Below are 23,671 nucleotides of genomic sequence, written 5' to 3' on the forward strand. Positions count from 1 at the left end.
GTCTTACAAGTCAGTGAATGCTATCATATTGATAGAACAGATTCTTTGCTTCAGTCAAAAGCATAGATCCGGGATTGCAAACCTATGGCACGTGTGCCACAGGTGGCACGTCGAGCCATTTGTCAGGACACGTGAGCCGTTGCTCTGTCAGCTGGCCAGACTTTTTTAGGCCATTTTTCGCCTTCCCCAGGCTCCAAAGGCTTTATAGGAGCCTGGGGAGGGCGAAAACAGCCTCCCTCGCCATCGCAGAGGTCCTCCAGAATGCAAAAAACCAGCCCTATGGGCAAACCAGAAGTTCAGGAATGGACTTCCGGTTTGCTCATAGGGCTGTTTTTTAGTCTTCCAGAGCCTTCAGGAACCTTCATGAGACTTCCCTGAAGGCTCAGGAGGACTAAAAACGGTCCTACGGTCCGTTCCTGAACTTCCGGTTTGCCCATAGGGCCGTTTTTTACGCTCCGTAGGCTTTAGGGAAGCTCCTGAAGCCTCAAGAGGGACTCCAGGGGGGCTGTTTTTGCCCTCCCCAGGCTCCTATAAAGCGTCTGGAGCCTGGGGAGGGTGAAAAAATGGGGGGAGTGCTGGTCATGTGTGCATGTGCACTGGGGGGGTGTCATGCATTGCATTATGGGTGTGCCATTCCCACATACATTCCCACATCTGTGCTTCCCCCCTTTTGGCACGTGAGCCAAAAATGTTCGCCATCACTGGCCTAGATATTGGTAGAACTGTAGAGAACCAGAAAACCCATTTTAATCCCCCAACTAATTTAGGTAGTTGCATTTTGTAAATCTGCTTGTGCTACTGCTGTTGAAATAAGGCAACAAGGAGAGTACTAGCCTAACTAAAATAATCTTTCAGCCGCCCTTTCTTTTCCCCCTTTCCTATATTTCAGTCTAAAATTCATTCCCCCACTCCCCTAAATTCTGTACTGGTTATCAATTTGTGCATATTTCAGTTATAAGTATTTTTCTTAATAAACCTTTGGTCAAGAGGCATTTTGGTATGACAACTTGCATATTTAAACTATATCTTTCATTAAACTATGCATTTAGAATTCAAAGATAAATGTTAACCTCTATAAGGTAAAGGTAAAGGTTCCCCTTGCACATATGTGCTAGTCGTTCCTGACTCTAGGAGGCAGTACTCATCTCTGTTTCAAAGCTGAAGACCCAGCTCTGTCCTAAGACGTCTCCGGGGTCATGTGGCCGCCATGACTAAATGCGGAAGGCGCACAGAACAATTATCTTCTCACCAAAGGTGGTTCCTATTTTTCTACTTGCATTTTTACATGCTTTCAAACTGCTAGGTTGGCAGAAGCTGGGACAGGTAATGGGAACTAACTCACTAAAGAGGGCAATTGCATACATCCATCCTTCTATATATTGCAAATCAGGATTCTTGGAAATTTAAATTTTTCATATATTTTTTTTATAATACTCTAGGAAGTAGTTTTCAAAACCTATAATTTTTGCTCAGGAAGTCTTTGGGTAGATTATTTGACAGAAGACATGTTTCTGTTAAACTTGCACAAATGGAAGCTACATTTCTTAGCTAAATCTTGGTCCTCCTTTTGCTCACTAAATGTTATGTCAGAAGAAGACTTTGGTAAACCTCTATCATAAATGAAGGCAATTATTTAACGTGTACATTTGCTTTTGAGAGAATGATCTCCAAACAGAAAAAATATATTTTACACTCTAATATAATTTCTCAAGTTCATGCACAATTTGGTGCAGATTATATATATATAATTTGTGCTGATAAATAAATAAAGGGAGACTAGTATAGATCTATTTCAAGCTATTTAGCTCTCATCAGCTAGCCATACCCTTACTGGGATGATGAGAGCTAAATAGCTTGAAATAGATCTATACTAGTCTCCCTTTATTTATTTATCAGCATAAATATAACATATATATATATATATATATATATATATATATATATATATATATATATATATATATATATATATGATTTATTAGAATTATTATATATAATTCACCCTTTTCATTTCTTTAAAATTATACACGTCTTAAAATCCAAAGCGTAAAGTAAAATAACAACAACAACAACCCAATCGGCAAGTCCTTTTATTAACAGAGATAGTCCAAGCAGAAGCCAGTTAGAAGCCTGACAAAATATACGGGCATCATTTTGATGGTAAGAAATGCAAGAATCAAGCTGAGGAAGCAGCCTTTGGATCATGTCAGGGAAGCAGTGAGGCATCCTGGGGAGGGAAAGTATTAGGGGCTTATTATGGATTTATTGCATTTTGCTTCTAAAGCATCTTGAACTTATTTTAGGGCTGCATTATCTTCTACATTGCCTACCTCATGATATTAATTTGGGGAAGGTATGATTGCAGGGAGCATGGAAAGGTTTGGTGGTTGCATTTAGTCCTGTTTACTACATTTCATGGAATTTCCTCAGGAGCATTGTCACTCCTCAGAAAACCTTGTTTTTCCCAGCCTTGCACTGAAATTTACCTCACTGAAAAAGATGTAGCACGGCTCCAATATGAAGCAGCAGCATGCAAGGATATTTTTCAGGGACCAGAGATTTTACGGATATTCAACATCCAGTTCTTGATAATAAATACATTTTGGAGCACTACACATTCCCTTGGAGGGTGGGATTGTATGCTAATTTCTTGTTCCTCCAACAAGCTTCTGGGCATACATGGCCTGGATAGAAAAAATGCTTATTTTTAGTCATGTTCTGAGTGGATGGTCCTTCCTGTATTGGAAGATTCCTCTTTGTAGGCAGCTACTAAGGCTTGGCTGACCTTATGTATATAATTATTTCAGATAACCGTTTCATTTATTTCTCTTGTATTTCTTGGTTTCAGCCTTCTTCAAGAATGTGATTCGGATTTCTGTCACATCATCTCCTTTCAGAGTGTCTTGAAGGAAAATCACTTCAGCTGTTAAGTGTATCTGAAAATAAAAAGCTAAATACATGTTACAGGGACAAAGGTTCACAATGACAAGAAAGCCATACAATAATGGGGTATTTTATTTATTTGTTAAATATGAGATTCCAGCAATTAAGGCTTGGAAACAGAATAAAGCTTTTATCTGGTGCTGAAAACATGGGTGAAGATCAAAATGTGATCTATGTATATTGCTAAATACCCATATACTATTGTACTTACTAGTTTTACCTTCGCCTTCCAATTTTTTAGGGCACCATTTCTACACCTCCTATATGATATTCACTTGCCAATATGATAAATTTAGCTCATATATAGAAATGAAATGCTTTTAAGTATAAAGGTCAATGACACCATGAACATTCATTCATTCATCATATTTATATAGCTACCTATCTCACAATCAAGTGACTCTGAGAATACAGATATTATGACTGGGGTAAATTAAAAAGTGTTTTTTGTTTGTTTTGTGCCTTCAAGTCAGGGTTGACTCCTGGCAATAGCCTGGACAAGTCCCTGCAGTTTTCTTGGCAAGATTTCAGAAAAAGGTTGTTGGTGCCTTCTTCCTAAGACAGAAAGAGTAACTAACTGTGTCCAGTTGAGACTAAAACTTAAGCTCTCCTGTTCTACCTTAACCTCTCAAAAGGTAAAGTACCAGACACAAATCCCACACAGAGAAAACATTTGTACAGAAGGTCTTTGAAAAGCAAGATATAAGCCTAGAAGGACAATCAACCTCATCTAGTCTGTTTCCTCAATGCCAAATGGTCAAAAGGCTAATAGCATCAGTAGGAAAATTTGATTGGATTTGCACATGACACTTAATATATTTTATTTGTTTTGAGTTTAATGTTTTCAGTGAACCCTGACAAGTTTTGGTTTATCTAATAAATAATGGGTAACAATTTATGGCTAGAGACTATGCCACTATGTACCATAGTGGCTAAGGCGTAAGATCAGAAGCTGAAAGACTCTGAGTCTTAGAAACAAAATCAGTAGAGTAGACTTGGGGACAGTCACACACTCTCAGCTCTAAGAAGAAAGCAACAGCGAACTACTTCTGAAGATCTTGCCAAGAAAACTCTAAGGACTAATTCAGGCAGTCACCAACACTGACTTGAAGGCAATGCACACACACACACACACACACAAACAAACAAACACACAAGCCAGCCAAGGATTACGTGGCTACGTTTGTACTATATACTAAACAATAAGCCATGGTTGCAAACCATAATAGGTGATTTTATACACCTGGATGATCCAAAATTATGGTTCAGCATAATCACACAATCAGACAGATCATATGCCCCCCGAGGGAATGAAGGTGGGGGGCTGACAACGAAGGCCTTACAATGTCACAATGTACACTCTACCTTTTATATAGCTGTTTTACAATGCAAGTATCAAATGCTGGAGGCAATGTTCCCTCTAATTTTTTTTTCAGTGTGTGCGGAAAAGTATAGTGTTTGAGTGGCACATTTTCATGCCTGAGCACCTGAATTTTTTTAGCCATAATTGCCATCAGAGCAGATGTTGGGGAGGAGGGCAAGGAGGAAAAGGGTCCCCTCCCTCTCCCTCAGACCCCGAGGAAGGAAGGAAGGAAGCAAAGGAAAGGAAATGGGAAAGAAAGAAAGGAAATGGAAAAGAAGGAAAGGGAAAAAAGAAAGGAAAGGGCAAAGAAGAAAGGAAAGGAAAAGAGAAAGGAAAGGAAAAAGGAAAGGAAATGGAAAAAAGTAAAGGAAAAGGAAAGGAAAAGAGAAAGATAATGGAAAAGATGGAAAGGAAAGGAAAAGAGAAAGGAAAGGAAAAAGGAAATGAAATGGAAAAGAAGGAAAGGAAAAAGGAAAGGAAAAGAGAAAGGAAAGGAAAAGAGAAAGGAAAAGAAAAAGGAAAGGAAAGGAAGATAGAAGAAGGACAGAAAGGGAAAGGAAAGAGTGGAAAGGATTGGTACTGCTCAAAAATCAAGTCTCCCCTTTGGCTCAGGCAGTCCAATTCCATGCTGGTTCCCTCTCTCCCCAAAGCGAAAGGATCGCAGATGAAGCAATGCCTGAGAAACCCCGGGTGTGCAAAGAAACACAGGCTACAACCAGTGAATCATGTTTTCCCAAGAACCGCTGAAGCCCCATAGGACCAATGGGAATTCTCCCTTCTGCAGCATCATCGGTCTCCAGGCAGAGTCTTCCTTGATTTCACCAATTGCCAGATGGAGGAGAGAGTTCAGTGCAGAAAGAGAAGGGAGGGAGGGGGGATATTTTCAGTCACATTTAAAGAAACACTGCGCTGCAGTTTGAAACTTCTGCGTGGTGTTTTCTTGTTATGTGCGCGGCTGCGCCGGCGCGCAGCTTAGAGGGGACATTGGCTGGAGGTTGTGTCATGATGTCGTGCATTGTATATTGTCACTAGGGCAGCATCATTGTTAGGAACAAACAAATATGAGGCTGCTCTGTGGGGGCAGCAGAGTAGGAAGAGCCATTTTCTTACCATTTCCAGAGCCCCTCTGATGGTCCCAGACAACAGGCTGCAATAGCAAAGAGATGATCGACTTGCTGGTAGCTCTTCCACAAAGTCCACTAAGGGATTCTTGGCCAGAATGAGAGAAAACTCATTTCCCATTGCATTGTTGCAAGTCACAGTAGGGGTGACACCCAGATACATCTTAAAAGCAACCTGACAATGAAATGAAAAATGTGTGCCATGTCATCACTGGGTCAAACCATAAATTATCTTAAATAAATTTGGACATTTCTTATATTATTTACAGATATGTACCATAATTTTCAATCAATCAATGAGAATAGAGCAGCAAGGGACCTTGGATGTCTTCTAGACCAACCTCCTGCTGAAGCAGGAGACCATGTACCATTTCATACAGGTCGCTTCTTAAAAACCTCCAATGATGAAGTACTGGTTAATTGTCCTCACTGTTAGGAAGTTTCTCTTTAATTCCAGTCTGCTTCGTTCCTTGATTAGTTTCCATCCATTGTTTCTTGTCCTGCCCACTGGTGCTTTGGAAAATAAGTTGACCCCATCTTCCTCTTTGTGGCAGCCTCTCAAATACTGGACTGAGGATTTTCATTAAGGGAACTACTGCATGCCAAGAGGGTGAATGTTTATAGCCTCCTCAGCATGAAGTTGACAACACTTATTTTTTCATTTGCAATAACTTTAGAGTGAGGCTGGGGAGTGAGAATTCAGACTGATGCCAATGGGGGCTCTTCTTCTCTGGAGCTCACTCTAGAGTAGCATGTGTATGTGATCATCAGGATTTCAGCTGGAAAGAAACTGATTCACAATCTGAATGAAAACAACTCCCCTGGTTATTGCGTAAAAAAGAAAAAAAGAAATCTAGGCACACTTATTGGCTATGTCTGTTTAAAGTTATGCTTCTGTCTGGAGTTCTGCATAAAATAGAAAAATATGTTTTGTTTTAGCTCTCAAACCCAAACATCCCATCTGGAGTGTTCCACGGAAACATTTTCAGTTTGTTGCACTTTGACAAAACCTAAACTAGTTTAGCATTCCATATTCCAGTGAAGCAAATATTGGAACACTTCAATGTACCTGAGCCAAAGGAACAATGGGAATAGAGAAAAAGATTTTTATTCCTTTCTTTTCACCACAGGATCACAAGAACAGAAATGGTAGCAGTTCACACTGAGTGCTACCATTGAATCCGTTTGCAGAAGAATTGGCAGGAAGAAAAAAGGGAGAAAATGATAATTCCTATCACAGAATCTTTGGTTGGTGATCCTTCTTATCTTGCTTCTTTGGCTTCAGAAAATTCTTCCTTTAACCAGGATTATGCTAACTGAAAAATTATTAGGAGATACTAGTAGGTTGGCTGTCTTAAAAAAATTCATGAAGACTTAATTTTATTAGAAGGTCTCGTAGTATCAATTTCTAAAACAATTATCTTTCTTAGAACAGGAGAAGATTGTGCAAGAAAATAAATTCATTAGCACAAATGGATTTTCTTTCAGAAATGTTTTAATGTAATGTCTTTTTAATCTAAGTTAAACTTGAGTGCCCAACAAAGTGTAACAGTAGTGATGCATTGTGTTTTATATGAAGATTATTATATGAACTGTCCTTTTTCAAGTTGATTAAAAATGGTCAGCAATATGGATTATTCTAAATCTAAAATTCCTATTTAATCAATATTTGATCATGGAAAGTAGCATTCTTTTTTCAATCCTTGGTAACCATCTTTTCAGCAAAAATTAGATGCCTATCTTAATACATTAGTCAGGACCTCACTGAATTCCACTATGAAATGGACCTCATTTTGACCATGAATATCTTAAGGACTATTGAAAGAATCCTGCTTCCTCTCTCATAGAATAATCTTAGGAAAGCAGTTTTAGTTCTTGGGTCAAGCAAGTTTGCTTGTGAGTCAGCCACTTTTTCCCCTGAGGTATGAAAGGTCTTACTTGGATACTTAAAAATCACTTAACCATCAATTGTCATGTGTATCTTTTAGTCCTTTAGTAAAGACCATAATCTTGGTTGCAAGATAAGATTACAAACTAAATTCATCATTTATGAGTGGTGGCCCAGTGGTTAGAATGCAGTATTGCATACTAATTCTAATTCAACTGAACATTTGATTAAAGAGGAAGTTAATTTTTATAATATGTGATATATGATGAAGTTGTCTCTATGCTGGTTAGATCAGTTCTTAATTCCTTAACATCATCTAGACCTTAGTCAGGAAGTTTATGCTCAATACCTAAAAAGCCAGAAGTTGAGATGCATCACTTTGATTAGGTACTTGACTGTATACGGACTTGAGTTACAAATTCTTTCCAGTTATGTTTCAGTATTCCTGCTATCTGCTTGGTTGAAATCATAGTATTGTATACACAGCTTCACTTGTGCAATATTATATCCTTTCTTAAGGTCTGAGAAGTGACTTATCTTCTTTATTAATGTTACTTCTCCATGATCCACACAGCACCACAGAAGGCAATGGAGCTGTCTGTCATTATTATTCATCAGCTCTGTGACATGGCTTAGTTATCTTCAGGAACAGGTTTGTATGGTTTGGACTTTGATGAAATATAATGAAACCATCTTGGGTCAATAGACATAGCCACAGATCTCTAAACACAACAATATTTGAAGGCTAGCCAGATCAGGTTCATTCTATACAGTGTCCAGGGATTTAATTGCTGTTGAAAACTCAGTAGGATCCTGTTCTATTAAAAAGCATCAAAAAACCATTCTACTGATTTTAAGTCCTGGTGGTACTAGACAATCTAAAACAATGTTCAGGGAATGAATTATGCATGAGCTACTTGGATTGATAGACTTTATGTCTGTATTGTTGAATAATTTCTAGGTTTGAAGTGAGGCTTTTATACTCTTTGAAGACTTCTTGCTGTCTGCCAAGTTTCTTCAAAATATTTAGGCTCCTCTAAGAATAGAAAACATAGTATGTTGTTTTTATTAATGGCTCAGTGATGGCCACTTTGATGTTCCATTCTAAAGACAATTTTACTTGCTTCTTCTTAGTCTTCTCTTTTGTTTTATTGGAATTGGAATGCAGTGGCTTCTTCTGGTACATTATTTTGGCCACTGTCAAGTTTTCAACATCCATTGAACTCAAATCACCATAACAGGAAAAATGGCAAAACCTCAAATAAATCAAAGTAAATAATTAAGCTTTGTTTAACGCTGGAAAGAACAGAGCTTAGAAGAATCATAACCAAGACATTTTCTCATCATGAGTTTAGACCAGTGATGGTGAACCTTTTCAGTACTGAGTGCCGAAAAGGGAGCGCTCATCTGGGTCACAACCCGGAAGAGAAGCTGGTCAAGAGACATGCATGTTTTGGAAAATGTACTTCTGGTTTCCAGCGCACCAGAAGGTCTTCTGGTTACTGGTATGCATGCACACACAATGATCAGCTGACCTGCGCGCATGCTTACGCTGAAAAACAGAAGACAGCTCTTCCCATTTCCAGCACTGCTGCACGCATGAAGGCCAACTGATCATCATGTGCGCATGCGTGCTAGAAACCCAGAAGAGAAACGGGCGATGCCGCAAGTGTCAGGCGACATGATTCCATGTGCCACTTCGGGCACATGTACCATAGGTTCGCCATTACGGGTTTAGAAGTTCTTCCCTTACTCTACAAAGCCCTTTTTCTTAAAAAAAGGTTTGTGTTAAAAAGGAGGAAGAACTCCAGCAAACAGAATGAATATAATATTTTCAGCAAAATATATCATTTGCTATATCAACAAGTGTGTATGCAGCATACATGCACACCTAAGTTAAGAAAGTCAACCAGAATATAGTGGTTTGCATTTTATAATACTCTCCAAGGTCTTCACAAACAAAATAAAATAAGAGAATGCAGACTCCAAAATATTCAGTGTATGACAAAACCAACATATGAACATAAAAACTTTGTGGAAAGCTTAGTTATGTTTATGTACTCTGTGTATGTTGTTCATACACAACAACAAACCTCAACATAAGGTAATACTGGACTAAGCAACAATGACAGGAGGAATAAAAAAGCAAGTTTTTCTATGTCAATGCATGTAGTCTTTTTATCCCTTGCCATAAAAAGTGCTGAATATGATTGAATATTTTGCTTTTATATCCCACCAATGATTCTTTTGAAGGCCACACAAACTTAAACTTACCCACACAATGTTCACCTTGTCCACAGTAATCTCTACCAAAAAAAACCACCACCAAATAGAAGTGAATTTTGTTAAGCAATGATTTACTGAAAAAAATAAAATAAAAATGGCATAGCTAGTGGTGGATTGGTCAAACATAGAGGGACTCTCTCATTACAGGTAGTCCTCAACTTATGACTACAACTGAGTCCAAAATTTATGTTGTGAGTGAGACATTTGTTAAGTGAGTTTTGCCATCATTAATATAAACCAGTTGCAAAGCCTCAAAATTTTGATCATGTGACCAATGGGATGCTGCAACGGTTGTAAGCGTGTCGTGCTGATGTCACTACAGGCATCTCAGCATTCATCCCTCTGCCAGATTTCTGCTTTGGACTCAGAAAAAAGCTATATTAAAAAATAAAACTTACTGAAAAAATAAGGACAAGTTCAAATTTAAAGAGAAAAAACATCAAATAAGTAGAAATAAGTTTATTATGTTTGCGTTGATTTTTTGTTTTTTGATGTACTGTTCCAAATGTTCTTTCTTTTCCTGTGCTTTTGTTGCAACTATGCATTAGGTCTCGCTTTAAAAAAATGCTTCTGATATATTTGTGCCATAAAAGTTTAAAAATTGGAATACAAGTTCTCCAAAATCAGCTCAAGGCAAATACATATAACTGTAAAAACTCTACTAATGTGATTCTTAGGCACATATTGGAAATTGGTCTTGGAAATTGCATGAAGGCAAATGGTAGAATCACAAGGCTATGATAGCTCTTCCCAATTAAATCTCTTTCAGATGCTTTGGATTATAACTTCCAAATTTTCCACCAATATTTCTATTAGCTGGCAGTCACCCAAACTGGAGTCTAACAGATGTAAGAAAGGGAACATAAAAGAGATCTCTTTGAGAGAAAGAAATAAGGACATCTGAAATATTACTAATGATGAGCAGATAGATCTTTTAATGTCAATCTTATTGGGAAAAGGGTGGGTAGCCCTTTAGTGTTCTATTCTGGAAAAAGAGGTGCAAACAGCTCTCAGAAACCCTTATTTGCTAATAAATTAGTACTGAAGTTTGGGCTTATTCAGTTTCTCTGATTCTCTATAGTCTGGGTGTCAAACTCAAGGCCCATGGGCCAGATGTGGTCAGATCTGGACTGCGGTGCCGTCCTGGATGTAAGGGGCTGTTCTGCGTTGCTTTGGCCCAGTCTACCCATGTCACTTCAGACCAGTCTACCTGTGTCGCTTCGGCCCGGTCTACCCAATGACAAGAGGAAACATCAGGTGAGCATCTCTTCGGCCTGGTCTACCCGTGTTGCTTTGGCCCGGTCTACCCAATGCCAAAAGGAAACATTGGGCTGGCTTCCACCCAGTCTATCAGTGGAAGGAACCCAAAGTGGAAACATGCAGCAGTTTAGGGAGTGGCGTCAAGCTGGCCACATCCACCCAGTCGGCCAACACTACCCAGTCGGCCACGCCCAGTGAGTGACATCAAGCTGGCCATGCCCACTCAGTCAGCCATGCTCACCCAGCCACTGAGGTCAACCACAGCCCTGATGGGACCCTCAATGAAATTGAGTTTGACATACCTGCTCTATAGTAACCTTTACCTTCTTCACATTAAGCTAACCTTGTGAATCTTTCTTTCTGGGTTATAGTCTGCTGTTAGGGGGTCAGACTGAATATGAAATGGTAAGAATTTGGTTCAGCCTTGCCAAGTGAAGACGAATCAGCATCTTTGAGTACCTGTGCAATTATGTCTGCAGTTTCAGAAAAGCTGCGGCACTTCTTCACAGCAGAACGAGCCAAGAAATCTTCAACCAATCTGATGCCGATGTTGTATCCCCTGTCCAAGGAGAAAAGAGAGAGAAAAAAGGTGAACTTCCTGACAGTTGATGTGAATATAAATGGACACATGGTACACAGTGTTCCATGCATTATGGGCAGGATAAATTCGGATATAAGAAGCAGTGTATAAGATAAGATGCCATCGCAAAATTTTCTACTGTTCTACAGATTACAATAACAGTTTTTACCAAAGCATTTTGAAACTTAACCTGGTCTTTTTAATTATTATTTTCTTCCTGCTGACTATTTTGTCATTAATATACTTAGTATATAGAAGAGAAGTCAATCATTTGCAAATAAATGTACAAGTTTAAACATTTTGGAGGAAGGCTGTTTTGCAAGGGATGGGGACCAATATTGTAGTAATGTATTAATCAAAGGGACGCGGTGGCTCAGTGGCTAAGATGCTGAACTTGTTGATCAGAAAGGTCGGCAGTTCAATCCCTAGTGCCGGTTATGGAGTGAACTCCCTTTACTTGTCCCAGCTTCTGCCAACCTAACAGTTTGAAAGCAGGTAAAAAATGCAAGTAGAAAAATAAGAAGCATCTTTGGTGGGAAGGTAACAGTGTTCCTTACGCTTTCGGCATTTAGTCATGCTGGCCACATGCCCATGGAGACTTCTTCGGACAGCACTGGATCTTCGGCTTTGAAATGGAGATGAGCACTGCCCCCTAGAGTGGGAACCTTTACCTTTATAAATCAGTATTCAGTTAGGCGGATAACATGTGTGTATGTGTTGGGATTTTTCCCCCCTTTTTAATGCACTTTATTAATGTCTTGATTGTTTTGTGGTTTTTAGTCTATTTTTGGATTTTTTTTAATTTTGTATTTTAACGTTCTTTTGAATAAAATAAAAAATATTAGAAAAAAGGCAGGATAAAATTCATAATGTAAATAAAACAATGGAAAATCCATTGTGCGTGCCAGTCAGCTGGCCTTCGGGTTTCCAGTGCTCCGGTGCACACATGCATGTGCCAGAAACCAGAAGAGCAGCTGGCAATGGCGCATATGCCCACAGAGAGGGCTCTGCATACCAGCTCTGGCACGCATGCTGAAGGTTTGCCATCACGGACTTAGGACTTTCACTAGTTTCAGGGTATAGCCTGAAGATTTTTGCATACTCCTATTGGCCAGATGAAAGCAACACTAATTGGCTTATAGAGATCTCTGAATTTTTGCAGCATTCCGAGCTCAGTAAAATAGAGAAGATTGGATGGTCAGCTTCAAAACAGGTTGGAGAATAGAAACAGAATCCTACAGCCATTTTCCAAGCTGATATCTACACCCAACTAAACAGATTGAAGAACAGGGAAAAGATAACTAGCTATTTTCCCTCAAATTTGTCATGCTGCTCCTTGCCATCTTATACTTACATGCTGTCCAAATATTTGTTTACATCTTCATCCTTTTCAAATCCTTACACAGTTGGGCGACCAAAGCACCGTAGGTGAGCACAAAAAGCTCTCTACTCTGTCAATCACAGGAAATACTGAATGAGAATTGAAGCAAAACATACAATTTTCTACTCCAGGAGCAAGTAGGATATATATCTTTGAAAAAACAAACAAACAGAGAATCCAGACAGAAGCTAGATTTATATATAATACAATCCAAAAAGTGGTTTTGCTTTATCGCATTGAATGACCGCCCATGATTGTGGCTTGTTAACCAGAGTTTATTAATCATAGTCTGAATGTGACTACTGCCCACAGGGGGCCTGTGTGAAAAAACAAACCATATCTATTAGTATAAGGTGACCAGACATCCCGCTTTTGGTGGGACAGTCTCTCTTTTGAACAATTTGTCCCGCATCCCACGGCGTTTTAAAAAAGGCCCGATTTTTTTTTAAAGCACGAAAGGAAAAATCTGCAAAAAGTCATGGGGACCCCTGGGGATTGTTCCTCGCAAAGCATCATGGTAGCAGAGAATGCAAATGAAAGTGCTTATCTGCCTGCCCGGCTCCGTGTGCTTGTATTCAAATCGGAGTCACGCTGAGTCCCATTCAGAGGACAGAGGGACGCTGTGCTTTTTGTTTTGTTTTCCCTATGTTCTCACAACCATGCAAAGGTGGGTTTTGTGCTACAAGGAAGAGTGAGGAAAGAAGAGAGATGGAAGGAGAAAGGAGGAAGAGAGGGAAAGAGCAGAGACGGATAAGGTGAAGGTAGATAAGCAAGAGGAGGAAGGAAGGAAGAGGAAGGATGGAAGGAGGAAGGAAAAAGAAGGGAAGGAGGAAATAAAAAATAATGGAAGAAGAAAGGAAGAGAAGGGGAAGAACAGAAAAATAAAGAAGAAAGGGAGGAAGGAGGGAAGGTTGAAAGGATTGAAGGATGAAGGAAGGGAAGGGGAAGAGATCTAAAGGAGCAGAAGACAGAAGGTAGATAGGCAAGAGGAAGGAAGGAAGGAGAAAGAATGGAAAGAGAGGAAGGCTAGAAGGAAGAAAGAGGGAGGGAGGGAGGGAAGGAAGGAAGGAAGGTACAAGGAGGAAGGAGGAAGGGGTTACTTCCACTTGTAGGCCTGGGACTGAATGCAGGATTCTCTCCATAGGATCAGCTGCTCCTCTGATCATGGTCTATGAAAAGTTACTGATGCAACATTTGGACAGACGGTGCTTTGGGCTGCCCCTCAATATCCCCCCCCTTTACTCCTCCCCCTGTAGAATTCAGCCCCTGAGTTTTGCCTTTGAGGGCATCTAAATTAAGGTGACCAGACATCCCACTTTTGACAATTTGTCCCGCGTCCCACGGCGTTTTAAAAAAGTCCCAGATTTTTAAAATTTTTAATCAAGAACCTCCCCCCCCCCTGGCCAATGGTGTCCCTCTTTACCAATGTTAAAATCTGATCCCTTATAACTGGTATGAATCCCCCCAATATCCCAGGACTCATGGACAAAAATTAGGATAGATGCATTAGTCAGTTTGCATACCATGTGATGAGCTGATGCAGAGGATGAAATGGTGGGCAAATGCCAGTCCTACAACATAAAAAGAAGTAAAAGAAGAAGGAGCACAAAAGATCTTGATTTTTTTAAAAACATTTTTTTTAACTTTTTAAAAAACAGTGTATGATGAATTGAAAAGGCAATTCTCTAACCAAAAGAAAAAAATAGCAATAAACTACTTAGTGAAAAATAATACCAATAAGAAGCACAATGGAATTTAGCTCTTAGATGGAGTTAGGAACTAGGTTTACACCAGAATCAGTCATGTTAAGGCACCAGGCTAGAAACCAGGTGATGGTGAATTCTAGCCTCACCTTAGGCCTGAAAGCTGTTCTGGTAACTTGGGCCAGGCACTTTCCTCTCAGTCCAACTCACAGACTTGTTGTTATGAGGAAAATAGGAGGAGAATAGAGTGTTAGCTATATTAGTCACTTGAATTATTTATTAAAATTATAAAGATAGGATATGTACATTAATACATAAACTTATTATGTATATGTATATATAAAATATTATATATAATATTGCTTCAAATGCATATTTTCTTTTGGGCAATATAATACAGTGCTGTGTTTCTCAATCCCAGCAACTTTAGATAGATGGACTTTAAGACCGAGAATTCCCCTGAGATTGCGAAATAATGCTATGGCATGAAATTTACTTCTATTTGAGGTGGGGCAGAGAGACCAAAATTTAAAAATATTGCCTCTCCTTGTGCTGCCACCTGGTGGCCTAGAAAAAAAATGAAGACCTGTCAAAAATATCAAGAGCTGAAATTATTTGAGAGGCAAAATGACAACATCTTCAATTAAATGTCTGCTTAGACCATTCAAATATAGATGCAGAACATTTATATTTGGAGGCAGGGGGTTGCCTCATTGAAAATTAGCTCAGCTGAAAACCAACTCTTTAAAGCAATTTATCATCTTAAAGACAATTCACTGCCAACTGATTCAAAGAACTAGAAAAGTTTAAACCTAAAGCAGGTGTAAGTCAGAAAAGTCAAAAAAATATAGACCAATAACATCTTTTTCTTTCCCTGATTCTACTTGCACTGGACATGGCTGAGAGATTATATCTTACTCTTTGTACTGTTAAATATATTTTAATGAAATCATAGCACTTGTCATGCATTCATCAAAATATACTATACTTCTAAGATCACATCCTTGTGTAACCAGAATGGGAATCCTTGGCAAAGGTAGGAAAAAAGGGAGGGAGGGAGGGCTGATATAGGTAGAGAAGGGAAGAAATTATTTCAGGCATCTATGCCATCTATTGCCTCAGATTTTACTAAAAGAGTAGCATGCCAGTCAAAATTCATGAATGCCACTTATTGTTATTATTATTTAGCATCTGATGAGAACATGATGTAAACATATACACACAACCCACATAATGTTATAGAAAACTTCTATGGGGTACGGCAGTGGCCTCATAATTGATAAATGCCAAGAGAGAGAGAGAGAGAAACCCGACGACACACTATTAAATGAAAAAGAGGGGGGAAGAGTATTCCTTTAAATTGCTTTTATGTAAGCCGCCCAGAGTCCTTCGGGATTGTGTGGCATATAAATTTATTAAACTTTAACTTTAAAAGGGGGGAAAGAGAAAAGTAGTAAAGTATTAATATATAAGTATATGTTCAAAGAATGAGACACAGATGAAAAACAGTTTAGAAATTATAGCAAGGGAAAGGGAAAAGGAAATCGTAAATATAAAGTTAGAACTGGGCTTGCTGGAATACCATCTCAAAAATACACCAGACGAAAGAGGAAAAGAGATTACCACAACAATAAAAGAGGAAAGGAAGAGAGGGAGAGGAGTGAAGAGAGGAAAGGATGGAGAAAGAAGAAAGAGGAAAGGAGAGGAAGCCTGGGAAGGATAGGAAGGGAAGGAGAGAGGGTAGGAAGGGGAAGCAAGGAATAGGGGAGAGGAAGGGGAAGAAGGAAAGGGAAAGGAGAGGAGGAAGGAAGAAAGTAGAGAAGGAAGGGAGGGAGAAAAGGAAGGAAAAGTAGGATGATGGTAACACAAAACAGGTGTATGGGACGGTAAGCAAAGCAATCCCTGAATATATACTTTAACTCTTTATATGGAAAAACAAATGGATAAAAGTGATAAAATATAATAAGAATAATAACTGTGAGAACGTATACCTGTAAATGTATGTAAGAGACTACAAATAAAAAACTTTTCAAAAATAAAATAAAAATTGATGAACGCCAGTAGTTTTGTGGGTTTTCTATAGATTCAATTTTGTGGAAAATCATCCTTGCCATAACCACAAGCACTGGAAACGGAAGTATGGTCAAAAAGGATTCTTTCTTCCAACACACCCCATTTAAAAAGTAAACAGTGAAGGCTTCACTAGCATACTGAATTCACAAAATACATTCAATAGGGATAATGAAGAATACCACCTTAAAAGTAACAAGCATAATAAAGTTTGGTAGCTGCTAGTAGATATACAAGCATGACTTACGATTTTGGAGTTCTCTGGTCTTCTATTTGCTGGATGTGCCATTCTACTTGGACAGTAGGAAGATACCAACAATTATTATATTCCTTCTGACTTAGATAGCATTTTTCTCTGCTGCTCTGCTTGCTTGTAACTCCATTTCTTCCTCAGCCCTGGTCTTATTACCCTTGCTACACCCTGGTTGTAATCAACTCTGATGCTACAAGATCCTGCTTCCCTCCCCCCCCCCTGCTCCTCCTCTTCTCGGTAAGCCTGAAGTCTTCCAACAGAAATGTGTTTGGCAAGGAATCCTGCTTACTTCAGTAAACAACCTGACTCAGATCGTTTAACTGATCCATTAAACAAAACAACTTGCAAATTACATGTAAAATAGCTATCTCTCTGCTTGAATCCAGCCACTGAGGGGATGCTTTCAGAGAGGCTTTTAAACAAGGCTTTGCCTTGTTCGTAATATTTTATGGCAGGGGCAAAGGACAACATTTTCCACTCTCCATCTTTCTTTGCCATTTTCTGAGGTGCTTTTAGGGCAAGCTTTTATGGCACATTTGCCCTAACTTAGTACACAATTTAATGAGGATGTCAGACGAAAGTGCCTTGCATTTGTAAAACCTTGCTTCTTATCGCCTCGCTTTTTCCATAATCTTTTCCCTAGGTGTCCATCGGAGGCAACAGGGCTCAGTAGAGCTTTAGACCACAAAAACAACTCTTCTTCCCTTTCAATTTCCATTAGAGACAATTAATGACCACCACCCCCTTAGGTTATTTCAGAGATATTTCCTTATTAGATTTCCCAACGCCTTCAACAATGGCAGAGCTGTTGACGCACTTGAAAAGTTCTTTAAAATTCAGGGAGATATTCAGAGAGGTATCTGCCTTGAAAGTAGCCCACATTTAACTGTATAGCACAATTGACCACCAGGAGTTGACCACGGGGGAAAAATATATGATTTTTTGTGTTATGTCACAAAATGCTTTATGATCATTTTTATGTCATAAAGTATTGTATAAACATTGCTAAACCTCAATTCCATGGGAGTCCTGAGTCCTGGATTTTGGAAGCTTCTGTAGTTTGTTCATTTGACGTACCTTGGTTCAAAGTGTTTTGCTCCATGGTACACTGTTTTGTGCAATTAAAGATTATAGGAAAGAGAGTATTAGTAGTATATAAATAAAAGCCAGTAAGGAAGGGAAGAGAGGATGATTTTTGACCGGTATCATCAAGGAATTCTCCCTTTGAATGGCCCTAAATTATGGGAGTATAAGCTGACATCAGAAGGCTGAGGGTTTAACCTTAAGGTTTAGCTTAGGGAGTACTCACAGAATTCCCTCAAATATTCCACCAAAATATAATTTTTAATATGGAAAACATGATTCAATACATGGCAAGTGATCAGTTATTTAAATAGCGTATTTCCTCGAAAATAAGACAAGGTCTTATTTTCTTTTGACCCCCGAAATAAGCGCTTGGCTTATAAGCTTATTTTCAGGGAAGTCTTGCTATTTTTGAGGTGCAGGAGGCAGTGAATATGGTCACTGGCTGCTGCTGTGTTGCAATATTCTCAGGGAGGGCTTATTTTTAACACATGTGCTAAAAAGCCCGGTTGGGCTTATTATATGGGGAGGTCTTACTTTCAGGGAAATAGGGTAATACACCCTATACTTAATTATATACTTAATAGGGCTACCTATTAGTCTCAGAATCCGCTTCAAGGTGCTGGTCACTACCTATAAAGCCCTACATGGCATTGAACCTGGGTACCTGAGAGACCGCCTCCTGCCGATTACCTCTCTCAGACCAATTAGATCACACAGGTTGGGTCTCCTCCGGATTCCATCTACCAGCCAATGTCGGCTGGCGACTCCCCGGGGGAGAGCCTTCTCTGTTGCAGCTCCGGCCCTCTGGAACGAGCTCCCTGTTGAGATCCGGATCCTTACTACCCTCCTGGCCTTCCGCAAAGCCACCAAGTCCTGGCTGTTCCAGCAGGCTGGGGGGAGCTGAGAAGCATCTACCTCCATAGAAATTGTGAATGTTGGTTTTGTTTTTAATATGTTGTCTTTGTCTTGTTCCCCCCTTTCCCTTGTCTTTTGTGAGCCGCCCGGAGTCCTCCGGGAGTGGGCGGCATACAAGACAAATAAATAAATAAATAAATAAATAAATAAACTCAGGGATTGCAAAATTTGCAACACCATCTAAAATATTAAATATATTCAGCCCCCTGGTAATGAAGAAAGCCAGTTAGTTGTAGTGGTGACACAAGGTGAGAAATTGGGAGACTGTTAGCTCTTGTATGTACACACACATAAACACACACACACATATATACACACACACAAACACACACACACACAGCATTAGGTGATCTTTGGCCAGTCATTCTCAGTCCTTGGAAGGAAGCAATGACAAATCACTTGCCAGTTTAGGCAGTCAGCAGGGGTGAACTCTGACTTTTTTAAAATAGTGCTTGTATTAAAAGTTTCAAAAATTGCTTTTTAATTGATTTTCAGTGATTATGAACCCTAATCATAACTTTTACAAGACTGAGCAAGTTTCCTTCAATCCTTAGCAGAAGACATTTTAACTACTAACAGGAACCAATCTTAGGAGGACAGAACCACAATAACACTGTGCTCTCAATCTCTCAAACTGGTCCAGGATACCCATATCAAAAAAGTTTTATAAACAATTTTAATTATGCTTTTCTGAGAAATCACAATAAAGGCTCATTCCTTCAGGATACTACAAGGTGTTCTGACCTAGGCATCCTAAGAGCATGAAGCAGACACCTCATCCCAATAAACCTATTTTATTTAGGTTAAAAGGAATTCCTGTCCAGTAAAGTACCGGCAAACAGTCTCTCATGAGATTTCACAACTACAGACCTTTATCAGGCTTGGAGAGTTGCCAGGCCAATATCTTTCAAATGCTATGCTGTAGCAACAATTACTTGGCAAGCAGTCAGGAACAGATCTTCACCCTAATGAATTGAACTAATTGTCTCCTGCAAACTCCCCTTCCCTTTCGCTTCTCTTTATTCCCTATTGGAGTGGCCATTCACCATCTACCTGTGCCTTTATTCCTGAGTCGGTCCTTGTTCCTTAGCCGTTCCCTTCTCTGGCAGCTCTGTGCATGCACACATCAGGAACAGACTCCAGCTGTTCTTTTGCCCCACTGATATCCGACTCCAAAGGCAGCTGATAACTGTCGGACGGCCTTGGCCCCATCTCTGCCTCCTAGAAAGAGCACTCGTCAGAGGCTTCTCCAGACTCCAGGACTGGCCCATGTTCCTCCCCAACCTCCTCACTGTCTGAGTGAGGAGCTGGCTGCTGGTGGAGCACAACCCAAGGTGACCTCTGTAGGAAGGCCACACATTGCATCGGCTGGGCATTCTTTCAGAAAGGTAATCTGTGGAAGAGGTAAGTGGAACATGGTGTTATAAAGCAAGGAGAAGACCCAAAGTAATGGGATCTGGTTGGGCAGGAAGCAAGTGCAAGGCTGAGTGACCTGACAGGCTGAGTGACCCAACAGGGTAGGAAGTAGGCCTAAGGCTGTGGGACCTCATGGGGAGGGTTGCTATGCAAGGTGTGCCTCAGGGGGTGGAGGAGCCCTGGGAGACCCAGCACAGATGACATGTGAGTTGGGGGAGCACTGCAGTGTGTAGGGTCTAGGCCTGAAATAATGTGGGCTTACCGCATCCTGAAGCACCCCATGCTCTGTTTAATTACACATGTGGTTGCTTAACATTTGCAATGGGGGACACCTGGGTTGCAGTCATTGAGCAAGGCAATTAGGTTGGTGTCTATCTTAAAGACAGCAATGACTTATGATCATAATTCACAGCTCAATTGTGGTTGTAAGTCAAGGCCCTACTTGTAACTAAACCCAGAGCTAGAGACATTCTTGTCTAATAACAATAATATGAAAGTTGGGCAGAGAATCAACAGTAGGACCCCGAAGACATACCATATATACTCAAGTATAAGCCGAGTTTTTCAGCCCACTTTTTGGGCTGAAAAAGCCACCTCGGCTTATACTCGAGTCAGTGAAAATTTGCCCGAAATGGAGGAGAAAAAGGGGGGGGCCATGCCGCTGGGTGATGCTCGTGAATGGCCCGGCGCCCCTGTGAGTTTCCCCTCCCTCTGTGTCAGTTTGCCGCGCAGCGCACACCGCACCATCCCCCCTCCTCACGTTCTAATGTAATGCAGGGCTGTCTTATGATTCCCCTTCCTCCCCCTCCTGCCGCTCTGCAACGATGTCCCACCTCCTCCTTGTTATGGCAAGCAGCCACATAACGATGTCCCAGAGCTAGTTTACTGTTTTTCTTTGAAATAATATTCAAAAACATTATTGGTATCTATTTTTATTTTTGAAATTTACCGGTAGCTGCTGCATTTCCCACCCTAGGCTTATACTCGAGTCAATAACTTTTCCAGTTTTTTGTGGTAAAATTAGGTGCCTCGGCTTATATTCGGGCCGGCCTATATTCGAGTATATACGGTAATATTGCTTGTTCTTGTTCATCGAATTAGATTGGACAGCAAAATGTATGGCAAAGCAACCAGAATTCAGCAGAAATCTACAAAATAAAGATGGTTATGCACAATTGCATAACTGAAGCCACATTGTACCTTTGGAGAAGCACTTGGAGAAGGAGTGGAAATTCATGAGGTTGCTATAACCTATTTTGACTTTATCTCCTCTGTGCTTCTTTTCCCTTATAATCAAGACTCCAGCAGAACAGGGAGGGCAGGTTCAACATTGCCTTCCTAGCCACAATCCTGCAAATAATTGCCCTGTTTTACCTAAGGCCAATGGCTACAAAAGCAGGATTTTTGTAAACTTTTCATTAAAAACATGACTCCCTACCTCCGTGCTTAAAAATAAATGATATTTTTTTCATGAATGTTTCATGAAGACTTTTATACAATGAAGGTTTGCTGATTTTTAGAAGTATATTGAATCTGCTTTTAAGGGGTAGTGCGATGTTAGAAAACAAATGGACCACATGAAGACTACCCTCCCATCAGCTGAATAATACCTTTTAATGTTATCCAATATTGCCATCTGGCTGCTTTGAAGTACCGCTCTGATCTATTCCTCTTCAATCTGAAAAAGATGTGAAAGGCAGGGAATTGTATGCATGTCATGAAGAGTTTAAAATGGATTGCGCCTGAATGTAGAATCTTCTGAATGTTTTCATTACTGAGAGAATAAGGTAGTGTGCTTATGGGAAAAGTTAAATCTGTCATTTAAATCTCATTGATTTCAACAAAATTAAGACAAGATTTAGTTCAGATCCAGTACTTTAGCTGCCACTAACATGTCATGATGTTTCCAGATGCTTGTAGATTTTCTCAGATATTTTATCTTCCATCTAGCTGAAACACACTACTAGAGTTGGGAGGAGAGAATATATTGGTGATTAGAGGAAGTGCTATACCATTACTATTTATTGTTTAATATCTTTGAGGTTATCATTATGTTCCTTGTATTGATTTTTAATTTCTATACCATCTCAATCTTCTGGAGTGACAGAGTTTATAAATCTAACCAATAAATAATAAGTGCATTGAATTGCTTACTGTTCTTTTTGTTAACAGCGAATTGTGACAATTTCAATGAATGATATAGCTTTAATCTATTGTTCTTTCATCCTATATTCACGAATCACTGTAATTTTAGGTGAAATTGCAAATCAATGCTTCCATAAGCATAAACTAAAACTATTACTTTGGCTTTGGAGCTAGCCCAAATTATGATTAGATGCATAAATCAGTTCTTCCAAGTGGAGTCCTGTAGACAAAACAGCATTGCCTATGCCTAACAGCAGAAATATCAGCAGATTCAGGGAAGTTTGCAAAAGTACAATTAATAGCATCAAAATGCTTAGAAACAAAATTCAAGAGAGAGTGTAACACACACAAAATAAGCACAGATAGAATTAAAGTGCTGAATTGCACAATTGCGTTGTGATTTTCTGGAAACTATTGAATTAATTTGTATAAGGTAACATGTATCAGAAAGAAAGCTACATTTTCTTGGTCATTTGGATTGTATTTATTGAAATTGACCAGTGAATTCCTTGTGGCAATATAATAGGCAATTGACCTGCATCATTTGTTAAAAAAACTAAGACACATTTAAGTGAGGTTCAGGCAATGTTATTTCACTTTAAAAATTTTAATGTTTTACAGACAATAACATCATGCTTATCATTAAATCAAAAACAAAACAAGTACTGAAATCTGATATAATGATAAATTCAGGAACCCAACCATACTTGAGGTGGAAAATATTTTGAAGAAAAAGAAAGCCCTAAACAAATATTGTGAAAAGGAACTTTATTTTCTTTTCTTACACATCATTGTTGATGCTGTATGTTGATTGATGGAAGGAGGAAAGGTAAATCAATTGAAATGGAGATTATAATGAAGTTTTGTGAAAGAGGACATGGTTGACTGACTGAGAGTGAATAAAATCACGCAAGAGGAAAGTTAATTTATAAACTCAGGAACATCTTCCATGACTGTTACCACATATCTTTGATTGCACATTCATGTAGATACTTATTTTTATGACTAGCACATATTCTTTATTTATTTAAACTTAGAAGGCTGCCCAAGTCCCAAATAACTCTGGGCACCTATAAATTTAAAAACAAGGCAAATAATTATAAAAAAAGTATGTATCCAGAAAAAACACATTCATTTCTTTCATGAAATGAGGATTGAATGCATGTCTATTTAAAAATAACTTGGGTGAGGTAAAATGTATGTAGAACTAGAATGTCAGTCTTTGTCATGCATAATTGCTCCTATGATCTCTGTAAAATAT

General features: G+C 39.3%; 1 protein-coding gene across 1 annotated transcript; it reads right to left on the reverse strand.

Moving 5' to 3' along the window:
* Window positions 1-2,084: 2,084 nt before the first annotated feature.
* On the reverse strand, window positions 2,085-17,036 carry TRAPPC3L (trafficking protein particle complex 3 like). Its single transcript, XM_032216339.1, is given in 7 exon segments — window positions 2,085-2,936; window positions 5,417-5,602; window positions 11,321-11,420; window positions 12,796-12,835; window positions 12,838-12,892; window positions 14,346-14,393; window positions 16,843-17,036. Coding segments are annotated over 7 exon segments (591 nt in total). The 5' UTR covers window positions 16,885-17,036; the 3' UTR covers window positions 2,085-2,816.
* Window positions 17,037-23,671: the final 6,635 nt, after the last annotated feature.

Source organism: Thamnophis elegans, chromosome 4 (genome assembly GCF_009769535.1).
Source record: "Thamnophis elegans isolate rThaEle1 chromosome 4, rThaEle1.pri, whole genome shotgun sequence".
Lineage (NCBI taxonomy): Eukaryota > Metazoa > Chordata > Lepidosauria > Squamata > Colubridae > Thamnophis > Thamnophis elegans.